The sequence below is a fragment of the Orbicella franksi genome, chromosome 6 (genome assembly GCF_964199315.1).
Source record: "Orbicella franksi chromosome 6, jaOrbFran1.1, whole genome shotgun sequence".
NCBI lineage: Eukaryota > Metazoa > Cnidaria > Anthozoa > Scleractinia > Merulinidae > Orbicella > Orbicella franksi.
Window position 1 is genome coordinate 26775151 of NC_138150.1, and position 24671 is coordinate 26799821.

General features: G+C 39.6%; 3 protein-coding genes and 1 long non-coding RNA gene across 4 annotated transcripts in view; 2 read left to right on the forward strand and 2 right to left on the reverse strand.

The window, feature by feature from the left end:
- The window catches only part of LOC145489126 (uncharacterized), a 34526-nt gene extending 28869 nt beyond the window's left edge, over positions 1-5657 (reverse strand). Inside the window, exon 1 of the long non-coding RNA XR_014049568.1 lies at positions 5004-5657. This is a non-coding gene — a long non-coding RNA (uncharacterized LOC145489126). The remainder of the gene's footprint in view (positions 1-5003) is intronic.
- A 61-nt stretch (positions 5658-5718) lies between these two features.
- LOC145489116 (adenosine receptor A3-like) lies at positions 5719-7437 on the reverse strand. The gene has a single exon (XM_081468024.1). It carries the CDS (start codon positions 6670-6672, stop codon positions 5806-5808), a length of 867 nt encoding a protein of 288 aa, XP_081324150.1. The 5' UTR covers positions 6673-7437; the 3' UTR covers positions 5719-5805.
- A 987-nt stretch (positions 7438-8424) lies between these two features.
- LOC145489115 (uncharacterized) lies at positions 8425-11184 on the forward strand. The gene has a single exon (XM_081468023.1). It carries the CDS (start codon positions 8487-8489, stop codon positions 10935-10937), a length of 2451 nt encoding a protein of 816 aa, XP_081324149.1. The 5' UTR covers positions 8425-8486; the 3' UTR covers positions 10938-11184.
- A 3824-nt stretch (positions 11185-15008) lies between these two features.
- On the forward strand, positions 15009-15910 carry LOC145490930 (uncharacterized). The gene has a single exon (XM_081470044.1). The coding sequence runs from the start codon at positions 15229-15231 to the stop codon at positions 15787-15789; it is 561 nt and encodes a 186-aa protein (XP_081326170.1). The 5' UTR covers positions 15009-15228; the 3' UTR covers positions 15790-15910.
- Positions 15911-24671: the final 8761 nt, after the last annotated feature.

The window sequence follows — 24671 nt, forward strand, 5'->3', positions numbered from 1 at the left end:
ATGTTTACAGTGCTAAATGGTGAATTTTATTTGAGGAAAAAATAGGATTTCGCGGCTTTCAACTTTGAACCAAAAAAATCTCACAAAAGCGTGATGGATGAAATGTATTCTTTTTTATTCCAACTACGTGTTTGAATTAACAAAGTATCTTTCTCGAAGCTGGACTGAATTTTAATTAGGTATGTAACTGTGCATCAGCACCTCCGAACATTTTTCTGTTCGTCACTGTGTTGTAATGTAATGGTGGAAAGTCATTTACCTCGATGCGCTGCCTTCAGTTAAGATCCCATGATCAGTCCTGTCTTATACTAGTATTAGCTTGTTATTTAGTTGTTTGCCCTCCATGGAATATTCGTCGTTTAGTGGTTTAACAGAACAATTCTGTGAAAGAAGTTGTGCTCGACACTGTTCAGTTAAGACCAGTTAAGTTCACGTTTTTCTGTATGAGCTGTGAGCTTTTCCTTTGACCCGATTGATATGTTTCGGTGCCAACATCCCACGGTTCATTTCCGGAATAAATGAATGACTGTCTGCTTGAATAAAGGAGTCTCTAAAATACGTCTCTAAAATGTTTTGAAATATAAAACTGATAACCGGCGGTAATGGTGAAAGAATTAATGAATGGAAGTCTCTAGATTATTAGTGATTATTGAAACGAAAATACAATGATGTCAAAGACATATTGTCGTGTTTTTCACATCTTCTCTTGTTTTCACCCATAACTACTTCTGGTCATGGGGATGAACTTTCGAGATAAATTTGGGTTTAGTTTTCTACGACTGCTTCGTCTTTTTAACGACGATAGTAAGAGTTTTCACAATTCCTCAACGAGAAAAAATCATTTCATGTTGAAGACGCACTAACGTGGAGATGCCTACTCCACTACCTTAAATATGAAAACAAAATATTTCCAAAACACATTTTCTTTTTTCAACAGATATATTTTATTTGCTTACGAATGCACTGGAAGAAGCGAAGTAAGATAAGGATAACCTAGGAGTTATTTTGACGTTAAAAAGACTGGATATTTTATATTTTTACATCACTTATGAACTGACTAAAGTCTGCCGGATGTACATGAGCTATGCTGTATCAAAAACGCTAAACTGGTGAAAATTAGTTTGTTGGTTGAGACAAACTGTTCGTTGTAATAACATTTTTAAAGTTATTTTTACAACAGAACTGTCAAGTAACTACACGTCTGCTTGGGTTTGTCTTGGAAATATATTTCGCAGTACGTCTATCATAGCGTGTCGAATGTGTCTCATCTTCAAGCAGTAAATAACAGGATTCAGAGAGGAATTAAGAAATACCAGGGTCACTGAGTAAAAATACAGACCAGTTAAAGCGGTACTTGGCAGAGATATCAGATGGGCAACTGCAACGCAATACCCTGGCAAATTACAAACTAAAAACACGAGAAATACGTAGAATGTGTTGACAGCAGATTTTCTCTGCCTCGCAGCACTTTTAGTATTCTGGACGTTCTGAGCTACTTGTGCTTGGACAGATGAATACGTATACCAGATGATTTTTTGACATTTTTGTTTGAATATTAAAGTGACTTAATTTTCTTTATGAGCGACACTATTGCCAGAGAAACCAAAATACCTAGTAAAATAGAAGTTAATCTAAGGTACGTTTTAGACGTTCAGATGCAAAAGCTGACATTCTAATTTTGCATTTTTGATTAAAATGTCAGTTAAAAAAAAGGTGTTACACTTAATTTTGAATTTCAATGGAAAATTGAACAATTTAAAAAAAGTTCAATTTCAATTTGAATTTGCATACCATAGAAAGGCGGGATTCGGACTCCATTTAGTTTTCGAAATGGCCATAGTAAATTGTGTAAATTACATTTAAAAGTAGTATATATCTATTATTTAAAACTGCAGACGATTTGTTTTGTTAACCGAAAAACAACTTAAAAGAAAACAGATGGCTTTTCCTGAACAAGCATTCTAATAATGGCTCAGATAGTAACTTCCTCCGCAAAAGACTTGGCACCTTTATCTCAAATAAGCGCAAAAAGAACGATCTTTCAAGAAACACGTTTTAAAAAACTTTTGATCCTTTTTGTCCACTGTTCAAAGTCCTAACTTTTATCATAATATAAATTAACCGTTTTTGCTCATTAGCTTTCACGTGATATGCTTTTAGTGACAGCCTCGCCTGTCCTGAACCTGCCCGTTTGCCTGAAAACCAGTTAGCTCCTTTGAATCGAGATTAGTAATATATCGAAAGACGCAATACTGTGTTTGACCACATTTCCAAATACCGAAAAGAAAGTTGAAAAAACGAAGCGCAGCGGTGTATTTTTGACCAACCTTGAGGCGTTAGAAATTTGGTTTAACGCTGTCTCAAGTGTTTGGTATATCTTCTCAATCAAAATTAAAACTACGTGGAAAACGGAGAAATAAAATCGTAAATTAGGTCAGATATCCAAATATGCCATGGCCCTGTTTTCCTTTGATTAAACTCAATCAATTATTAAGGATTTGAAATTATTAAATGAAGACTAAGGGCCCGTCCACATTACTCTGGAGAAATTTGTAAACACAGCTTTATTTCTACAGTTAGGTCTTCCCTCTACACTAATCCGTCACGTAAACGGAGCTTTCGAATTCGAAAACGCCGCTCAATCGGCAAACCGGAGGAACTGATTTGAAAACGCTGCCTTTTCGTTTCAGAGTGGAGGGAAAACATTTGGATAGGGAGTTTGTCGAAAACGATGAGGCTACTATAATTATGATATTTTAATGTCCGAGTTTTCCTCAAAAACAAATTCAAAATGACCGGTGAATGTTGCGTTTTTAAATTTCTCCGGCGTAGTGTGGAACAAAAACATTTGATGTGTTTTCAGAGTGAAAACTCCGGACGCTTTCAAGTTTCCGCTCCGGCGTAGTTTGGAGGGGACCTAAAGCCTGGATTAACAAATGGTCGATTAGTTCACACAAGTTAGCATATTCAAAAGGAAAATAAATTACAATTGTGAGGGGCGTTTATTTTCGGCAAGTACTTTAAAAGGCGTGTGTAGCTTTTGGTTTGTGAGTATCTAAAAGACTGACAAATTAAAAAACCGAATTTGAAATAAATAGTTTTATGGGAGAATCGTTTCGTCTTTCGTTTATTTTTACACGCATTCTGCAAATGAAGTTGGAGACAAACTAACTTCCGAGTTAGGATTTCGAGTTGGATGTCGAGTTGGATTTTCGAGCTGGATTTTCGAGTTAGGATTTCGAGTTGGATTTTCGAGTTACGATTTCCATTTGGATTTTCCAGTTAGGATTTCGAGTTGGATTTCGAGTTGGATTTTGGAGTTGGATTTTCGAGTTAGGATTCCGAGTTGGATTTTCGAGTTACGATTTCGATTTGGATTTTCGAGTTAGGATTTCGAGTTGGATTTCGAGTTGGATTTTCGAGTTGGATTTTCGAGTTGGATTTTCGAGTTAGGATTTCGAGTTGGATTTTCGAGTTGGATTTTCGAGTTGGATTTTCGAGTTAGGATTTCGAGTTGGAGTTTCGAGTTGGATTTTCGAGTTGGAGTTTCGAGTTGGATTTCGAGTTGGATTTTCGAGTAAGGATGTAGACTCGGTCTTTTCGAGATGGTTACTAGTAATCCAGCTGCAACGAATCGGCTAGTTTGTCCGTAAACCGTCGCGTAGATTTCCAAGCCAATGCAGTAAACAAAAGAACTCCTGTAAGCGTGGAGTTAGTGTTTTGCCTTTTTATTCTGCGACATTACTATTTATAATGTAGAAAGAACCCTGCGCGCGCTCTGATTGGTCAAAAATCAACGTTTTATCGCAGTTTAGAAAACAGTCCTAAGAAAATACGCGCGCGAGATTTCTATCGCGTGATAGTTGACGAGGGCGCAGCCAACTATCAGGCATAGACGGAAATCGAGAGCGAGTAATCTAATTGTTTTACTATAAATCTAATAGTCGTTCAAAACTTTATCTAAATCCTCTTCACAGACACGACAAGAAGCGGTCGTCATTTTGTTGCCAAGGGCACGCTGCTACGCCACTCACTATCTATCACAGAATAGATATTGAGTAGCGAAGCCAATCAGAGAGCGGCATTCGTGATAGAACGCTAGTAGATTTATACTAAAACTCGGTAGAAACACGGTACATGTTTTCTATTTGTTAAATAAGACAAAGAAAAAGCGTGTTTTATTGTTTTTCGCCTATAATATAAAACAAATGAAGAAACCTAAGCCGTGTATTACACGGTCACAAAACTGACCTAGGACATTTGAGAAGATTTGAGAAATGTAGAAAACACTCGCCTGCGGCTGGTGTTTTCTACATTTCCCTCGTGTTCTCAAATGGTCGTCGTGTTTTATCAGTGTAATACACGGCTTAGGCTTCTTTATTTGTTAAATAACACATAGTTGAAGTAAGAGGCAAGACATTGAGTCTTACATGAAGTCATTTCCCTTCGCCACTACCATGCTTTGGGCGTAAATCGAAGGTAAGATCTAGAATATGATTTTTCTTGTCATAGCTATTCTGGTGGTGCAGATTTAGAAATCCGCGTCAAGAATTAGACAAAAGGCAAATATATGAATCCTATAATTCCACCACATTTTGAAGACCAACAAATGGCCCCAATGCTGCTTTACAGTGCTTTTCTAGTCCCCCCCCGAATAACTGTTCTGTTTTCTGCATTTTAAGCCGTTGATGTCATACTGCCTGTCCCCGAAAGCACATGTTCAGACCACGTCCGTACCACAGCAAAGCATTCAAAGAATCCACATCCCGCGAACTTTGAAGTGTCAACTATTGTTTGCACTCCAAAATACAGCTACGAATGCAATACTAGGATAGATTAAACAAGATTGCCCGTACCGATCTGCCATCCTCGTTCTCCTCCATCTTGAAAAGACCTCAAGACGATGACAAAGTACGTTGTGTAAAACCACTGAAAATCTATTGGAAACCCCGCCAAAAAAAAGAAAATATCCCGCCAAAAAACTCCAAACTCGAAAATCCAACTCGAAAATCCAACTCGAAATCCTAACTCGGTAAATAGGCAACCTCATGAAGTTGAGACGGTCGAATGTTCCGCAACTATTGTAGACATCGTAGAACGCTAGGGTGGTTATTTGAATTTTTACACGCATAATTCTTTTTGAATTATTTACAACTTTATCATAATTTTTAAACACAAAATTAGTAAAAGCAATAAACGCCGTTTCGACATCGTCGGGATGTCATTGTTAAGTAAAAATGTAGGTTAGTTTTTGCATTATAAATCATGATGTATTTTTATCGAGAGAAGATCAAGATAAGTAACTCGATCTTCTCTTGATTTTCAGCCATAATTTCTCCTGATCACGGCGGTGTACTTTGGAGATAAATTTGGGTTTGAATTTTACGAATGCATCGACCTTGTAACGAGATAGAGTTTCACAATTCCTCAACGAGAAAAATCATTTGGTTGTTGAAGACGCACTACTGTGGAGATGTCTACCTCGCTACCTCAAATGTGGAAACAGAATATTCAGTTCTAAAACACATTTTCTTTTTATAACAGATAAAAAATTATTTTGTTTGGTTACGAATACACTACAAGCAACGAAGTAAGACAATGGCTAAGCCAGTAGTTATTCTGACATAAAAACATTGATATTTTATACTCTTACATAATTTTACATCATCAGTCTACCGAACGCACACGGATTGTGTTTTATGAAAAACGCTAAATTAATTACTAAAAATTAGTTTCTTTGTCGAGATAAACTGTAAGTTGTAATAACATTTCTAAAGTTTTTTTTAAAACAGAACTGTCAAGTAACTACAAGCTTGCTTGGGTTTGTCTTGGAAATATATTTCGCAGTACGTCTATCATGGCGTGTCGAATGTGTCTCATCTTCCAGCAGTAAATAACAGGATTCAGAGACGAATTAAGGAACAACAGGGTCAGTGCGTAAAGCGACAGACCATTTAAAGCGGTACTTGGCGTAGATATCACCAGGGCAACTGCAACGCAATACTGTGGTAAACAACAAACCAAAAACACAAGATAAACGTATAACGTATTGATAGAAGAGTTTCTTTGCCTCGCAGCACTTTCTATTTGGCTATGCTGTGTCAATTGTATTTGAAGGACTTGAATTTGGTTTGAGTGATGGCGCACAGTGTGATAAATTCTGCAGTTAACAAATGCTGTAATAATGAAACAGAACCCCAAAATAACTAACATAATCACGTAAACAGGTTTTTTTGGGCTCAAATGGGGAATAGATGGATAAAGAACACTCAAAGTCCAAATTGAGATCACCACAGCAACAACACGCTTGTGAGTTACAAGTTCCTGATATCTGAGATGAAGATGAACGGCCAAGAATCTGTCTATACTTATGGCCACAACAGTAAAGAATGAGGCTACAGTAAATATCAATTGGATAACATCAAACGTGATCACGGTGGAATAAGTACGATCCACCATCTTTGCAATATACAAAGGTTGAGCCAGTAAACCAACACCAAGATCAGAAACAGCAAGACTCAAGAGCAATGTTTTTAAAGGCTTTGGTAACGACGAAGCTTTTCTTATCGCGTGGATTGTTAAAGTGTTCAACATGATGGCGGTGTAGGCTGAGAAGGCGTTGAACACACAGTTAACGATGTACGATGAGTAGAGTGGGTCAGTTTCATTCATTATACAGCTTGAACTTTGAAGAAAGAACCCTGAGTGATGTTACAGTGAAGTTGTACCGTGGACTGAGTTGGGCACGAGATGGTTTGATCTTAAAAGATGTAGACGGCCGGCTGGTTTAAGTGCTTTATTACTTCTTCCCGTCTAGGACAGATGAATCCGTATACCAAATGATTTTCTGACATTTTTGTTTGAATTAATCTCTAATTTTCCGTTTTGCGCGTCACTATTGCCAGAGAAACGAAAATACCTAGTGAAATAAAACTCAATCTAAGGTACGTTTTGGACATCATTTATATTAACAGACTAAAGTCTGCCGGATGTACACGAATTAAGCTAAAATAATTACTAAAAATTAGTTTCTTGGTCGAGATAAACTGTTAGTTGTACTGACATTTCTAAAGTTAACAGAACTGTCAAGTAACTACAAGTTTGCTTGGGTTTGTCTTGGAAATATATTTCGCAGTACCTCTATCATAGCGTGTCGATTGTGTCTCATCTTCCAGCCGTAAATAACAGGATTCAGAGAGGAATTAAGGAACAACAGGGTCAGTGAGTAAGCCCACAGACCAATTAAAGCGGTACTTGGCAGAGATATCAGATGGGCAACTGCAACGCAATACTCTGGCAAATTACAAACTAAAAACACGAGAAATACGTAGAATGCGCTGACAGCAGGTTTTCTCTGCCTCGCAGCACTTTCAGTTTGGTTATTCTGGACGTTCTGAGCTACTTGTGCTTGTTGTACTTGAATTTGGTTCCTATGATGTTTTAGCGAAAAAACTGAGCAACGACGTTTCGGTGTCATCCTGGCACCATTTTCAAGTTAAAAAATATTTGTGCGAAAAGTAAACTAATTTATACCAATGGTAGAGGTGCGAAATTGAATAAATTAAGATTAAGATAGCTGTTCAATGTTCATGTTCATTCCAATGAGGTGTCAAACACTGGTAATGAGTTCAGTGTCTGTTCAAAGCCTAAACAAATACTTTTGCGCGAATGGAGTCTGACTGTGTGTTAAGGCTCGGTTTCTTCTTGCGAATCCACAACATTTCGTGGATCAAGCAATCGAACTTTCCCTGACATTTCTTTAGGATCTTAAAGTTGTTAGTCAGGTCACCAACTGTATCAACTCGGTGTTCATTTTGAAGGTGTTTTCCGATGGCGGTAAATCGGTGTTCCTCAATGCGCTTGTAGAGATGACGGCTAGTGTAACCGACGTATTCTGCATCACACAGATCACATATATAGTTATAAACAACGCACTGTTGATTGATCAAAGGTGGTTTTGGCTCTTGTACTTTGAGATCATCGCCAATTTTACGGCTTCTGAACACCGGCTGTAGTTTGTGATCAAGTTTATTACTCAAGTCCGAGAGATGTTTCTTTACTATGTCCGCTGATTTCTGGTCTTTAAAAGGCAGCACAATGCGGTAGATATTCTCTGTTGGAGGCGTCGATCTTGTGTCTGGTGACATCACTGAATTAACGAAACGGGTGATGGTGGAGTTCACAAGAGAATCTGAGTACTTGAGGTTAGAAAAGATCAGTTTAAGGCGTTCGCATTCTGTTGAGAATAGTTCCCATGTTGAGGACAAGCGGTAAGCACGGTTTAACATGGTTTTAACTAAAGATCTTTTATAGCGGTTGTCGACATGACTTTGGTGGTGTAAGAGGAGACCAGTGTTTGTGGGTTTACGGTAAACACTTGTTACCAGCTATCTTAATCTTAATTTATTCAATTTCGCACCTCTACCATTGGTATAAATTAGTTTACTTTTCGCACAAATATGTTTTAACTTGAAAATGGTGCCAGGATGACACCGAAACGTCGTTGCTCAGTTTTTTCGCTAATCTTTATTGTTAACTGTATTTCCAAATTTAATCTTATAAGAATTTTACAACGCGAAAACCAGCTGCAGTACTTCAGGCGACTTGAAGACTGCAGCAAGAAACAAATCCAATGCGATGGAGCCATCGAGTTTCTTCAGCTTTGCCAGAATTTCGAACTAACTCCTACCTTCGCCAAAGTTGATCAAACAAAGCATATGAAATGGTCAAAGGCTTCCGAGCAATTTTCAACTAATGTCATCGCAGAAGAACTAAGGGCAAAAGTAAAGCAAAATGCGACACTGAAGAAGGAACTTAACGGAATCTACGTTGAAATACGCCGGAATTGTTCATCGCTCCAATACATGTGCATCCTGAGAACGATGGTTAACCTCCGAAAAAAGCACTATGAGAAAATGATGAGCGGCCATATCAACAAAATCATGAAGCTGCTAAACAAAGATCACGATGTGGACAAACATATCCAGAACATTTCCTCATACAAGCTTTCATTCTTCCAGAAGCTTGTTCTGTGTCGAGGTTTGAAGTTTTCCTTGCCGCAACGCATCTCTTCAATGGACATTCAAGCTAGCTTCGAGAAAGCCTTCTGGCAACTGGAGCCTTCATTATCCGATGATAAGAAGGAATTAGCTGCGGCGACCCTTCGATCGATCGCGCTTAACTACATCGAGTGCAAAGCCCCCAAACCACCGAAAGCGCTACAAAGAGCTATTGAGCAACTAAAACGAAAAGATGACATCGTAATCACGAAACCAGATAAAGGTACAGGAGTAGTTGTTATGGATAAGGCAGAATATGTTCGCCTTTTGAGTGAATCTTCCATCAACGATACAGCTAAATTTACCGCCGTAAGTTCGGAGAGACCCAAGACGCGTGGACGACCGCTCAAAAACTACCACCCTTTACTGCAGAAAGAGAAACACCTTGAATCTGTCGTGCGCAAAATTCTCCCAAAACAGATTGCCGACTCAGTTTGCCCGAAAGGATCACGACTCGCCCATCTTTATGGTCTGCCAAAGACTCATAAAGAAAAACTGGCGATGAGGCCCATTCTATCCGCCACAAGTACTTACAACTTCGCCCTCGCGAGATGGCTCGACGATAAACTGAAGCCCCTGTCGATCAACAGCTACACAATATCTGACACATTTTCCTTCGCTGATGAGATTCGCAATCTGAGCCTCAACGAATCTGACATCCTAGTATCTTATGATGTCTCTTCGCTATTTACGAACGTCCCACTACAAGAAACCATCGAGATCCTTGCTGATAGAGCTTTTGTTGACAACTGGTTCAACAAAACACACCATCTAAACATCAGCAAAGCTGATCTAATTGAACTGTTGTCAGTAGCAACAAAGGACCAGCTATTTCAATTTAACGGTCAACTCTACCAACAAATTGATGGAGTAGCGATGGGCTCTCCCTTGGGTCCCCTAATGGCCAATACTTTTCTTTGTTCTATCGAGGAAAAGCTACAAAACGAGAACAAGTTGCCAGACTTCTACAGACGCTACGTGGATGATACACTAGCCACAATGAAAGACATACCAACCGCAGAAGCCTTTCTGAAGACTTTGAACAACTGTCATCCATCCATATCCTTCACCATGGAGATCGCATCTAACGGTAAGCTACCATTTGTCGGCATTGAAATATGCAAGAAGGGCTGCAAGCTGGTAACAAGTGTTTACCGTAAACCCACAAACACTGGTCTCCTCTTACACCACCAAAGTCATGTCGACAACCGCTATAAAAGATCTTTAGTTAAAACCATGTTAAACCGTGCTTACCGCTTGTCCTCAACATGGGAACTATTCTCAACAGAATGCGAACGCCTTAAACTGATCTTTTCTAACCTCAAGTACTCAGATTCTCTTGTGAACTCCACCATCACCCGTTTCGTTAATTCAGTGATGTCACCAGACACAAGATCGACGCCTCCAACAGAGAATATCTACCGCATTGTGCTGCCTTTTAAAGACCAGAAATCAGCGGACATAGTAAAGAAACATCTCTCGGACTTGAGTAATAAACTTGATCACAAACTACAGCCGGTGTTCAGAAGCCGTAAAATTGGCGATGATCTCAAAGTACAAGAGCCAAAACCACCTTTGATCAATCAACAGTGCGTTGTTTATAACTATATATGTGATCTGTGTGATGCAGAATACGTCGGTTACACTAGCCGTCATCTCTACAAGCGCATTGAGGAACACCGATTTACCGCCATCGGAAAACACCTTCAAAATGAACACCGAGTTGATACAGTTGGTGACCTGACTAACAACTTTAAGATCCTAAAGAAATGTCAGGGAAAGTTCGATTGCTTGATCCACGAAATGTTGTGGATTCGCAAGAAGAAACCGAGCCTTAACACACAGTCAGACTCCATTCGCGCAAAAGTATTTGTTTAGGCTTTGAACAGACACTGAACTCATTACCAGTGTTTGACACCTCATTGGAATGAACATGAACATTGAACAGCTATCTTAATCTTAATTTATTCAATTTCGCACCTCTACCATTGGTATAAATTAGTTTACTTTTCGCACAAATATTTTTTAACTTGAAAATGGTGCCAGGATGACACCGAAACGTCGTTGCTCAGTTTTTTCGCTAATCTTTATTGTTAACTGTATTTCCAAATTTAATCTTATATGATGTTTTACAGTGAAATAAATGCTGGAATAAACAAGTGCTGTAATTATGAAGCAAAAGCCTAAAATAGTAATGACAACCATGTTCACGAGTTCTCTAGAACTCACCATCAAAATGAATGGCAAAGAAACACATAAAACCCAAATTAATATTACCGCAGTAACAACACACTTGTGAGTCACAAGTTCCTGATACCTGAAATGAGGATGAATGGCCAAGAATCTGTCGACACTTATGGCCACAACACTAAAGAACGAGGCATTACCAAACAAAACTGCGAAGATGTTAAACGCGGTTCTGGTGGAATTAGTAGGATTGACCATCAGAGTGATGGACAAAGGTTGAACAAGTAAACCAACACCAAGATCAGAAACAGCAAGACTCAGGAGCCATGTCTGTAAAGGCTTTGGTAATGACAAAGTATTTCTGATCGCATGGATTGTTAAAATGTTCAACATGATAGCGATGTCGGCTGAGAAGGCGTTGAACACACAGTTAACGATCAACGATGAGTAGAGTGGGCTAGCTTCATTCATTACACAGCTTGAACGTTAAAACAGATCACTGAGTGGTTTTGCAGTGAAGTGGTACCGTGGGCTGAGTTGCGCACGAGATGGTTTGATCTTAAGAGATGTAGACGGCGGCTGGTTTGAGTGCTTTACAACTATATCTCATATAGCACTGATGAATACGTATACTGAGTGATTTTTTTGACATTTTGGTTCAAATTAATGGCTTATTTTCCTCTTGCGCGTCAATATTGTCAGAGAAACGAAAATACCTAGTAAAATAGAACTTAATCTAAGGTACGTTTTAGATCTTCAAATGCAAAAACTGACAGTTTTGTTTGCAATTTCCATTAAAGTGTCAGTTAGTAAAAGCTGCTGAACTTGAATTTGAATTTGAATTAAAACAACTATCACAATGGCAGCTTTCTTTGTCTCATTCCTGAAAGGGCATATATTGAAAAAAAGATTTTTGAAGGTGGTTTTACTTCTTGTTTTCGGTAATAAGAAAAGATTTAAGGAAAAGTTGAATTTCAATTTGAATTTGCGTAACATAGAAAGGTGACATTCGGACTCCATTTAGTTTTCGAAACTGCCCTAGTAAGTTGTGTAAATTACATTTTAAACCAATGTCTATAATTAAGGGCTGAAACCTATTTGTTTTTTTTTTACCGCAAAATAACTTAGAAGTAAAATTTTTCATGAAAGCAGATGGCTTTTTCTTAACACGCATTCTAACGATGGTTCAGATAGTGACTTGTTCCGCAAAGAAAAAAAACTTCGCACTATTATTTCAATTAGGCATTATAAACTGAGCACGATTGCAATACATTTGAGTCTTTTTCTACTACTCAAAGTCCTAATTTTTATCGTAATATGAATTAAATGTTTCTGCAAGACAAACTAATTGTTTTCAAAGGTGGATCCGGACGAGTAAAGTCCCTCGGTAACTTATTAGCTTTCACGTGCCATGTTTTTAAGACAGCCTCAGCTGTCTTGGATCTGCCTGTCTGCCTAAAACCTGATTAGAAACTTTGTATGGAGTTTTACGTAATATATCGAAAGACGAAAGACCGTGTTTGACCACATCTCCAAACACCGAAAAGAAAGTAGAAAATACGACGCGTAGAGAAGTATTTTTGACGAACTTCGACTGAGGTGTTTGGAAATGCGGTTAAACGCTGTCTTGAGTGTTTGATTTTTCCTCTCAATCGAAACTAAAACCAAGATGTCGAAACTACGTCATGGCCATGTTTAGTCCTGTGATTAAAGTTGATGAATTATCATAGATTTGAAATTTATTAAAAGAAGACTAAGGCCCCATCCACACTAGGCCGGAGAAATTTGAAAACGCAGCATTATTTCTACGGTTACAAATACCGTCCACACTAATCCGTCACAAAAACGGAGCTTTCCAAAACGCTCTTCAAACAGGAGGAATTTGAAAACGCAGCATTATTTCTACGGTTACAAACACCGTCCACACTAATCAGTCACAAAAACGGAGCTTTTCGAAAACGCTCTTCAAACAGGAGGAATTTGAAAACGCCGTCTTTGCCTTTTAGTGGGGAGAGCAAACATTTTGAAAACGGAGTTTTTCGAAAACGAAGACACCATGATAATCGTGTGTTTTCCCTGACCGAGTTTTCCTCAAACACAATCCAAACTGACCGGTAATTGTTCCGTTTTTAATTTAGCGCGCAATTTTCTTGATGAATTATTTGCCACGTTATGTAATTTTTTTTGGGTGACAGTGGTAAATGCGTCATCGAACTTAAAGATGTTTTGTGCCTGTTTGCTTTACGCGTCATGTTAAAAAACTGAAAACAAACTGCTTTGAGTAAAGACGTAAGGATCAAAACAAAAGTTTAAACTAAAATAGAAGTAATAAAGCTAAGGTCCGACGCTAAGGTTTTGTTCGTTTATGGTTTAAAGCAGAACTAAAACCACGATGCCATTACGATAGGATAAATGAAAAACATCTTAAACAAAACGGATGGATTTCATGAACACGTATTCTTATGAAGCCCAGATGGTCAAATTCTCGGCCAGTTAAAACTTCTTAGACAATCAAAACAAATTTATGAGATGCTTTTTATGAAGGAGGGTTGTGCGCTCGACTCCGAAACGAGTGGTCTGGGTTCGAGCCCTGGCCGGGGAAATTGCGTTGTGTTCTTGGGCAAGACACTTTACTTTCATAGTGCCTCTCTCCACCCAGGTGTATAAAATGGATATCGGCGAACTAAATGCTGGGGGTAACCCTGCGATGGACCAGCATCTCATACAGGGGGGAGTAGAAATGCTCCTAGTCGCTTCATGCTACAGAAACCGGGATGATCTCCGGCCTGGTGGGCCACTTGGCTCGTATGCAGACTTCACCTTTTTTTTTTTTGTAAAAGACCTAAAGCCAACTTTGAACAAACAGTCTGACTCCATCCGTGCAGAATTTATTTTTATAGCACAGAATTAAAACTTCGCCGCATTTATTACGACAAATTAACACCGCAAATGTAGTTATAATACATTGAAATCTTTATGTCTCTGCATGCTCATTCCATTTAATTCATCATTATTTAAAACGAAAAAATTGCTCTCTGCAAGTCAAACACTCTGTTTTAAAAACAGTAAATGATGGGTATTAAATGCATTGATAAGCAGCAGACAGTCGTCTGCGAGGCCGGGGTTCAAAGAAGAGGGTGAGGGGGAAACTGGAAGTGCGAGGCGCTTTGAACGCCGGCCAGGAGGGCTATGCAGACAGGTGACAGATGTTTTGATACATTACCAAAGTCTCAGAACTTTCATTGCAACAAAAGTGCAGTAATCAGTCGGGAGAATTCCTATTTTGAACCCGAGACTGGAGAAGCAAAGAGAGTTTAGAATTCGCGCTGATGAATTTTCACTGGATTTGACTACATGAGAAAAAGTTTATAGAACGTTTTCACATACGTTCTCAAAACTTATTGATAAATAAGAAAAAAAGAAAATCACAACGCGAAGGAGGTTTGGATACCCGGTCTTAATTAGCATAGATTTTGACGATTGTACTTCTGCGTTTACTCCTTAGTTTTTGTTGCGATTGAGAAGATATATCAAACTCGAGACAGTGTTTCATCGGCTATCCAAACACCCTGAATGCAGCGTCGCATTTTCAACTCTCTTCTTGGTTTGGATATCCCGATGAAACACTGTCTCTCGCGTTTGATATATTACGTCACGACAGCCATAAAATGTAATTTGTGATGATCTTAAATTAGCATAAATTACTATTTTGCCGGCAAGGACCAGAGGGCTGGGTACGGGTTTGAGGTGCGCAGTGTATAGTGGGATTTGAGTTTGTGATCGGTGACAGTTGGCGAGGTGAGACATTCTATGGCCAGCCTTTGCCGTGTTTAGGTTAAGTTTGGTTTTTACAATGGATGAAGCTAAAGTTAAAGAGATCATTGCCCAGAACAATCGCGATCTGCTTGGCCAGATTAAGGATTTAGTTTCCACTTCAATTTCTGATCTAAAGAGATCTAATGATTCGAATGCCGCGGAGTAGATGTCTGAGATCAAGAGGCTAAAGCGGGATGCTCCACCTTCCTTCAAGAAGAAGAGTAACGAGGAGCAATTTAAAGCCAACAAATCAGTCATGGAAGCTGTCGAAGACGCTAGCGTCGCTCTTGAGCGTAAGGACCTTCTGAGGACCAAGGAAGCGTTGGATCGGGATATGTCTTTGCTTAAAGATCGGCAAAAATTAATTTTGTTGGCTGATAAGTCGCCGTACGGTTGGAAAACCGTTTTGGAATATAAACACCACGACTTGGCGGATGACGAAGAAGACGAGAAGAAAATCTATAGAGCTGAGGCGAGAGCGGCTAGAGCCTCGAAACGCTTCGCTCCACGTGGTCTGGGATTACAGCGCCGATCTGGAATACCTGTCTCAAGAAATTCGCAGCTCACCGTCGGCCAAATTCCTAATTCCTTTACTCGGGTCAATCAACAGCTTTCCGTTGGCAGATCTGCCGGACTTTGCTTTTCCTGTGGAAAACCTGGACATTGGCGAGCTTCCTGCCCGAATGTTCTTTCCTCTTCCAATCCTGCCAACCAACAGGCAAAGTGACTAGACAGCAATACCCAGGATCAAGGTGTAGTTGGTTCTAGTTTTCTTTTGTGTTGTTTTCCGTTTGTCTTATTTTTCGCTGGGTCTTTCATACGAGTCGTGCTTAGTGCTTTCAGAGTTAATTTGCATTTATTAAACTATGTTTTTTTTCCCGTCGTGTATTATTTATTTTCTAGACCATGAGTCTGAGGCTTTGCCATTGCCGTATTGTGAGCTATCTCTTCTAGAGGATCCATCGCTGAACTGTGAAATTGCATGTGATGATGCACCCGTTTCGGTTAAAGGAAGATTGCGTAAATCGCTTCAGTTTTGGAAAGATATTGACGCACCTCGTTTCATAATTGACACTATTGAGTTTGGATATAAGTTGCCACTTCTTCAAATACCAGCACCTTTTGTTGCTCGGAACAATAATTCAGCGATTCAGGAATCTGATTTTGTTGAGAATGCTATTAACGAGCTTATTAGTTTGGATTGTATCACCGAAGTTTTTACGCCTCCTACTATAATTAATCCATTATCTGTGTCTATTCAGAAGTCAGGGAAAAAGCGCTTGATCTTGGATCTTTGTCATGTCAATCTATATCTTTTCAAGTTTAAGTTTCGATGCGAGGACCTGTCCGTTGCCGGAGAAGTTTTAAATCCCGGAGATTTCATGTTCTCCTTTGACTTAAAATCGGGTTACCATCACGTGGATATCTTTCCAGATCATAGGCAATATCTGTCGTTTTCTTGGACCTTTTCGTCTGGTCATACTAGATATTTTCAGTTTTCAGTTTTGCCATTTGGCCTTAGTTCTGCTCCTTATTTATTTACAAAGCTTCTCAAGCCGTTAGTCAAGAAATGGAGATCCGAGGGAAAGTCTATAGTTGTCTTCCTAGACGATGGTTTAGGGGCGGCCGCTGACTGTATCAAAGCGAAGATCTCTAGTTTGGCTGTTCATTCCGACCTATTAAAGTCTGGTTTCCTACCTAACGAAGAGAAATCCGTTTGGGATCCTACTCAAGTGATTACCTGGCTTGGGACTGTTATTAACACTTCCCAGTGTGTTATCAAAGCCACGGACAAGAGAACTGATTCTCTTATTAACGATTTATCATCTCTTTTATGTTCGGAGCGCTCCTTGCACCAGGTTCGCAAGCTTGCAAGCGTGTGTGGAAAAATTATCTCGATCGGGAACTGCGTCGGGAACGTCACTAGACTTATGACCAGGAACACCTTTCTGGTTATTAACTCCACTGCTGATTGAAAGTCACTTGTTTCTTTGACACCTGAATGTTTGCACGAATTGAATTTTTGGAAAAACAATCTCGCTGATATCAACGGCCTTCCTTTGTGGCCTATTAAGCGCAAGCCTTCCAAAATCGTTTACTCTGATGCGTCCAATTCAGCCTGTGGGAGTTACATACAATTCGAGGACAAAATTTTTCACCAAAATTGGTCCGATTACGAGAGTGCACAAAGTTCGACTTTTCGCGAACTTCTTGCTGTTTCATTGTCCTTGAAGGCGTTCAAGGATTCTCTTGGCGCGCAGACTGTTGTCTGGTATACAGACAACCAGAATGTTGTTCGCATCGTTAACATCGGATCCAAAGTTCCAGCTTTGCAACAGTTGGCTCTTGATGTTCACCGACAATGTCTCATCGGCGGTATTAGCATTGACATGCAATGGATTCCCAGGGACCTCAACACTTGTGCCGACAATATTAGCAAGTTAGTTGATTACGATGATTATGCAATCAACGATTCTGTTTTTTATGCTCTCGACGAGCTCTGGGGTCCGCACACTTGTGATAGATTCGCCTGCCATTACAATGCAAAGCTTAAGGTTTTCAATTCTAGGTATTATCAGCCCGGTTCGTCTGGCGTCAACGCTTTCGTCCAAGATTGGTCCAACGACAACAACTGGCTTTGTCCTCCTGTCTGTTTGACATGCAAAGTCGTCAGTCATTTGAAGCGCTGCAATGCGTCCGGCACTCTCATCGTTCCCCTTTGGAGATCAGCGCATTTTTGGCCCATCCTTTGTTTCGACGGTGTGCACTGGAGCAGTTTCGTTCATGATTGGGTGGTCCTCCCTGATCTTCCCCATCTGTTCATCAGAGGCAAAGCCAAGAATTTCATTTTCGGATCCGGTCCGCTAAATTTCTCAATGGTAGCTTTGCGCATTAATTTTAGTATTGCACCCAGGCAAGGTTCTGCGTTAGTTTGCAATGCATTTCGCGTTCCACAGTGTTAGCGCATTGTTTTCTGGCTTTGAGGCGCCTTGCTTGAAGCAGGCGGCCCTTTGAGACGTACCCTTGAGGGGTCTGTGATATTTGTATACAGTGCCCTTGAGGGGCCTTTGATTTGAGATTGTTAACGTTGAAGATTTCTATACAGTGCCCTTGAGGGGTGAATAGATTGTGTTTATTGCAGTTTTGTTTCTGCGTTGTATAAGCGTACTTAAATATAACATTGTCTTTTCTCTGAGGCTCCTTGTCTGTATTTATTTGTTGTTTATTCTCTCATTGTGTTGTTTAGGCCCCATTTGTCTTCATCCCTGGGGAGCTTCCCCTTGTCCTTTGTATTCCTTTATTATCACTTGGTTTTTGTTTTTTCTCTAGATATTTTTGATACAGAGTTCTGGACTTCCCCTACATGTGATACAAGAGAGGTTGCTTTGTTGACGGAGAATATGAAGTTTACAGCTCTTGCATCCAGGGCTTCCGGGACTTCTCTTTGTTATACAAGGGTTTTCAACAGATGGAGATCATTTGCTACTACCGTTCTGGGTACCAGTCCCTTCCCGGTAGAGCCCTTCCATTGTGCCTTGTTTCTACAGTATCTACTGGAGTCAAGCAGATCAGTTTCTTCTATCAACTCCGCCTTCTATGCTTTCAAGTGGCTGCACGATCTGGCGGGCGTGAGTTTCCCTACTAGTCATCCCACTGTTGTGGCTGTGAAAGAAGGTGCCGTTCGTTCTGCGTCCTCACCGGCTAACCACAGAAAGGAACCTCTTGAGGCGGAGCATCTCAGGAAATTAGCTGAAAAAACTGACTTGCATGACCTCTTACAGTTGGGTAATGTAGTTATGTTTGTTTTAGCTTTTTCCGGCTTTTTTCGTTTTTCCGAGTTGTCAATTATTCGAAGCAAAGATGTTAAGTTTAATGATGGTTTTCTTTCTATTTTTATCGAAAAAAGTAAAGCCGACCAATTAAGGGAGGGTCAGTCCGTGGTTATTGCTGAGTCAGCTGGTTCTAGTATTTGTCCTGTGGCCCTTCTTAAGCTATATATGTCAAGTTCTAACCTTTCTTTTGATTCTGAGGAGTACCTTTTCAGGCCTATATCATCGTCTAGCAATCGCAAGCGTCTTGTGTCAGTCAATAAGCCTACATGTTATTCGACTTATAGAGAGTCGTTTAAGAAGTCTTTTCGCGATATTGTTCCAGACATTTCTAAATTTAGTACCCACTCTGCCAGATCAGGTGGGGCGACTTTGGTTGCGAACTCCGGTGTCCCTGAGAGGAATCTTCAACGTCACGGCCGTTGGGCCTCAACCTCTGCCAAGAACATTTACGTCAAAGACTCTCTAGCAAGTAGATTAGAAGTGTCAAAATCATTGTCTCTCTAGCTCGAGCCCTTTCTTTTCACCTCTATGTTGGCTTGGCTGGCCAACGCACCCAATTTAATCACTGTCTAGTGTGTCCGGATGTGTAGTGGAGGCAAAATATGTAATTTGTGATGATCTTAAATTAGCATAAATTACTATTTTGCCGGCAAGGACCAGAGGGCTGGGTACGGGTTTGAGGTGCGCAGTGTATAGTGGGATTTGAGTTTGTAATCGGTGACAGTTGGCGAGGTGAGACATTCTATGGCCAGCCTTTGCCGTGTTTAGGTTAAGTTTGGTTTTCTTTTAATAATATCATCAGTTGTAATCCACTGTTGTACGTTTATTTAGTTCTCTTATTGCTATTATATCGCTGTATGAAGCCTTAGGTTTATTATTCTACAGTATTGATGTTAACTAAGGATACCCTAAAACCCCGAGGGTTGCACCACTGCCTTGGTCGGGGGTACACGTTCCCAATTTTCTCCACTTGCTGGTTTTAGGGTTTTCGTGTCCGGCTTTGGTGCACTTAGCAATTGTCTTTTTATTCATAGCTTGTATTATATGCTGAGATGGAATAAACGGGACGATGGCTTGGCTGGCCAACGCACCCTATTTAATCACTGTCTAGTGTGTCCGGATGTGTAGTGGAGGCAAAATTTGGTGTTCCGAAACAATGAAACGACGGCCATGTTGGTGTACCAAACCAATCCTGTGGGAGTTGAACTCTTTTCTTAAGTTAAAAAATTTCTGCTGTTCCAATAAACTGACCACGTGAGTGAAAACGCCTTATTCTTGATACCAATGGCTCTGTCAACTACAGGCCAGCTCATTCCAATATGTTGGTTTAAAAAAAATGAAAGTATCGTTTAGAGTGGTATATATTACCGATATGAAATGACCCTGAAATGTCTAAACTAAAAGCTAAATTTTTGAAATTTCAACATGTTGACAATTTCGTCTGTTTTTTGGCTGTTCTGTTACCACCAAAATGTCGGAGTGGCAAAATTATCAGTACCCATGACATTTTCCACCGTTTATTTTAAACATTTCACATCACTAACTTCTTTTCCTTTTGACGTGCAATCATTCCTTGTCTCTCTTCGCTCGTGTTCAGATAAGGACTGCTAAGTAGAAGTTCAGTTTTTTTTACTTTATTTAATAGAACGTTAAAAAAAAACTTCCCATAATCTTAAATAACATGGCATTTTTTTACTTTTAGAAATGTTTACATGTCCCTATCAGAAAAAGCGCAATGGATTATTTTCCCGTTATAAATTTAAAGTACCAATAGTATCAAAGACGCTTTCCATTCGACAAAAAATTCCAGTTTGAATTTTCAGAAATCTCCAGTGACGAATGGACATCATTTTTCGGAATACCAAGAAAAGTGGACAACCTTGCGAGGCATACCAAAATTTTCGGAAATTTCACACCGGGAATTTCCCATCCATTTGACTTTCCTCCCGGTTGTTTTTTTTTTGGAATTTTCGGTTGAATGGTGCGTTCTTCAACAATTTCCGGATTTTCTGGAAACTTTAGATCCCTGTTTGGAAATTTTCGAAATTTTTGGTTGGATGGAAAGCGTCCTCATGATGTCTTAAACCAATAGTTGACCAATAGCTATGCAGTGGCTTGTTTTCAGGAAAAGCGCATCTAAGTCTTTTCTCCGGTAACATACAGGTATAAATTAAACTTGAATACCAAACATACACCTTAAACCAACATTATTTATACTGGGTGTGTGAATATAATCTTGAGAAAAATACGAGGGTAATTTTTGGTAATAAGTCTATACTGAATCCTCAATTATTTACATAACACTAAGAAACTGGCAAAACAAAATTATTGGAAACATCAAGAGCCATTCGCTAGGCTTCAGGAATGCTTGTGCAACACTTTTTTTTACGGCTGCATACGCAGATTTTGAACGTGTTTTGGACTTCCCTCGTCTTCTCTCAGACAAAGCAGCAGCACATTCCTCATCTTCTTCTAAACACTGCCCATCTAACACTGATTCTGCGATAAGTCAACAATAAATAAAAATAAATAAATAAATATACATTTATATAGCGCCATTTTCCACTAATTGTCCATGGCGCTTTACAATACTTTAAAATTGAAATCCTAATTCTTTAAAAACCTAAAATCCTAAATCCTAAAAGTTAAAATCCTAAGAATTAAATACGCTATATAATACAATTAGGCTACAAATAAAAAGTAAAAACTACAAATCAAATGCACGCTTAAAAAGATAAGTCTTAAGATTAGCCTTAAAAACTGCCTCTGATGATGAAAGTCTGATCTGGAGGGGTAGTTTATTCCAGAGCCTTGGTGCCGCCACGGAAAAAGCCCTTTCACCATACGTTTTAAGATTTGCTCTAGGCTCATCAAGCAACCTGTTGTTTTAAGATCTTAGTGTGCGACCAGAAATGTTAAATCGCAGTAGGTCTCTAATGTAATCAGGGGCCAGTCCATTCAGAGCTTTGTAAGTTAACAACAATATTTTGAAAATAATCCTAAAATGAACTGGCAACCAATGTAAGCTCCTTAGTATTGGTGTGATGTGTTCCTGCCTTCTAGTCAAGGTAACAAGGCGAGCTGCTGAGTTCTGTACAAGCTGAAGTCTATTAATCAGATACTTTGGGAGACCGTACAGTAGGGCGTTACAATAGTCCAAACGCGATGTTATGTAAGCGTGAACAATAGTCTCAGTAGTACTCTGGGATAGGTATCGCCTAATTTTAGCTGTACTACGAATGCGGAAAAATGCGCTCTTGCAGGTTATTTTAACGTGTTCTTTGAAATCCAAACATTGATCGAATGCAACTCTTAAATTCCTGGCCTGTTTACTAGACTTGATTACTTCATCACCAACTCGTATATAGTCGAGGGGTGGTCGTGGACGATATTTAGAACTAATAACCAAAAGTTTGGTCTTATCCCGATTTAACTTAAGTTTGTTGCGCAGCATCCAGTCCCCAATGTCCTTAACACATAATTCTACTGCCATCTTTGAGCTTGATAGATGATTAGGACAGTTGGACGCAAACGACAAGTACAACTGTGTGTCATCTGCATAGAGATGAAACGGTATGCTATGCTTTCTGGCTATGTCACCCAGCGGACTTGTATAAAGGGAATACAACAAGGGTCCCAGTACAAAACCCTGTGGTACCCCGTAGGGTAAATTCTTCTTTGACGATTCAATTCCATTAACAGAAACAAACTGTTCGCGTGAGTGAAGGTACGAATGAAACCAATTAGGAGCAGTGTTCCTAATACCAAAGCGATTCTGTAGTCTAGATAACAAAATCGAATGATCGACAGTATCAAACGCAGCCGATAAATCGAGCAATAGTAATATAACCGATCTGTTATTGTCAATAGCCTTCAAAATATCATTTTGAACTCTCACAAGCGCAGTCTCTGTACTGTGATGAGATTTATATGCCGACTGAAATTCTTCTAATAAGCCTTCATTATCATTAAGGTGGTCCATTAATTGTGCTGCAACTGCTTTCTCCGTAACTTTGGATAGAAAATATAAATTCGAGACAGGACGAAAGTTAGAAAATAGTTCATGATCAGCTCCACTCTTTTTCAACAACGGCTTCAACATGGCAACCTTGAATCTATCAGGTACTTGGCCACTTGTAAGAGACAAGTTAACTATACGAGTGATTATTGGAAGCAGATAATGACGGCACCCTTTGAACACTGAAGATGGAATTGGATCAAGTGTACAGGACTTTGAACACAGGTGATTCACAAAATCAGATACGACCTCCTCAGTGACCAGTTTAAATTCACTTAGCAGCTGACCAGCTAGACAGCTTTCAGACTCAGCATTGCATGAAGTAACTTGACCGTCATTCAGAGTTCCATCAACTTTGTCAAGATCATTGCGGATTTTAACAATTTTGTCACTAAAATATTCAACGAATGATTCGGACAGAGAACAGTTATTAGGCCCAGATGGATAACGCTGGACTGGATTGGAGTGCAGAAGCTTCTCTATTGTCTTAAAAAGAAGTCCAGAGTTCCCTGAGTTTTCCTGGATCACTGATGAATAAAATGTGTGCTTTGCGGAGGCAATCATGTCATTAACAACACTGTTCTGAAACACATACCGTTCTCTATCTGCAGGTAATCTTGTACGTCGCCAGTTACGTTCGAGCTTCCTCCTTATGTTCTTTTGAACACTAATGTCAGTTGAATACCAAGGCGCACAAGGACGAAGAACTACCTCACGGGTCCTTTCGGGGGCATAAACATCAAGGGTGGACTTCAAGACCCGATGATAGGAATCAACTAACGAATCCAAATCACGCCGTGATTCATCAAACAAGGACGAATTCATGATAGTGTCATTGAATTCAGCATAATCAATCGAACGCAGCTTCCGGTGGCGAATAGTTTTTGTTGGAAATTGTGGTTTGTGCAATAATAAATGCATAAAAATAGCGTAATGATCAGAAATCAAAGGGTCATGAACCATAACATTGTCTATAAGTTTACACTGATTTCTAGTTATGATTAAATCCAAGATATGACCACTTGTGTGAGTCGGCGTAGTCACCCATTGTTTCAGATCGAAAGACGCTATTAGGTCACAAAAATGCAATGCGTTGACATCACGCGAAGAATCCACATACACATTGTTAGATTTTCTGCATCACTGGAACTTAAAATAATACCACAATAAACTATCATGCTCCATGTTTTCTCGCGCTATTTATCGGTTACATGTTTTCCCGCGTCATTTATCGGCTGCACTTTTTCCCGCATTATTTATCGGTTACACGTTTTCCCGCGCTATTTATCAGTTGCATGTTTTCCCGCGCTATTTATCAGTTGCATGTTTTCCCGCGCTATTTATCGGCTGCATATTTTCCCGCGCTATTTATCGGGTACATGTTTTCTCGCGATATTTATCGGTTACATGTAATCCCGCGTTATTTATCGGTTACACGTTCTCCTGCGCTATTTATCGGTTGCATGTTTTCCCGCGCTTTTTATCGGTTGCATGTTTTCTTGCGCTATTTATCGGTTGCATGTTTTTTCGCGCTATGTGAAATAGTTTAAACAGTGACTTTAACGTTTATTTCGTTTCTATTCGTTTAATCTGCTATTTGTTAATTTCGAGTTATTTCCGGTCAGCGGTCGTTACTGTATTTTAGTCTCGTCATTGCTTACCTCAATACTCGGGAAAGTACTAAACACGTATTTCGTTTCCGCTCAAAAACTCGCTCAACATGATCGCCATGTTTGCAACGGTGTCGAACCGAAGTGA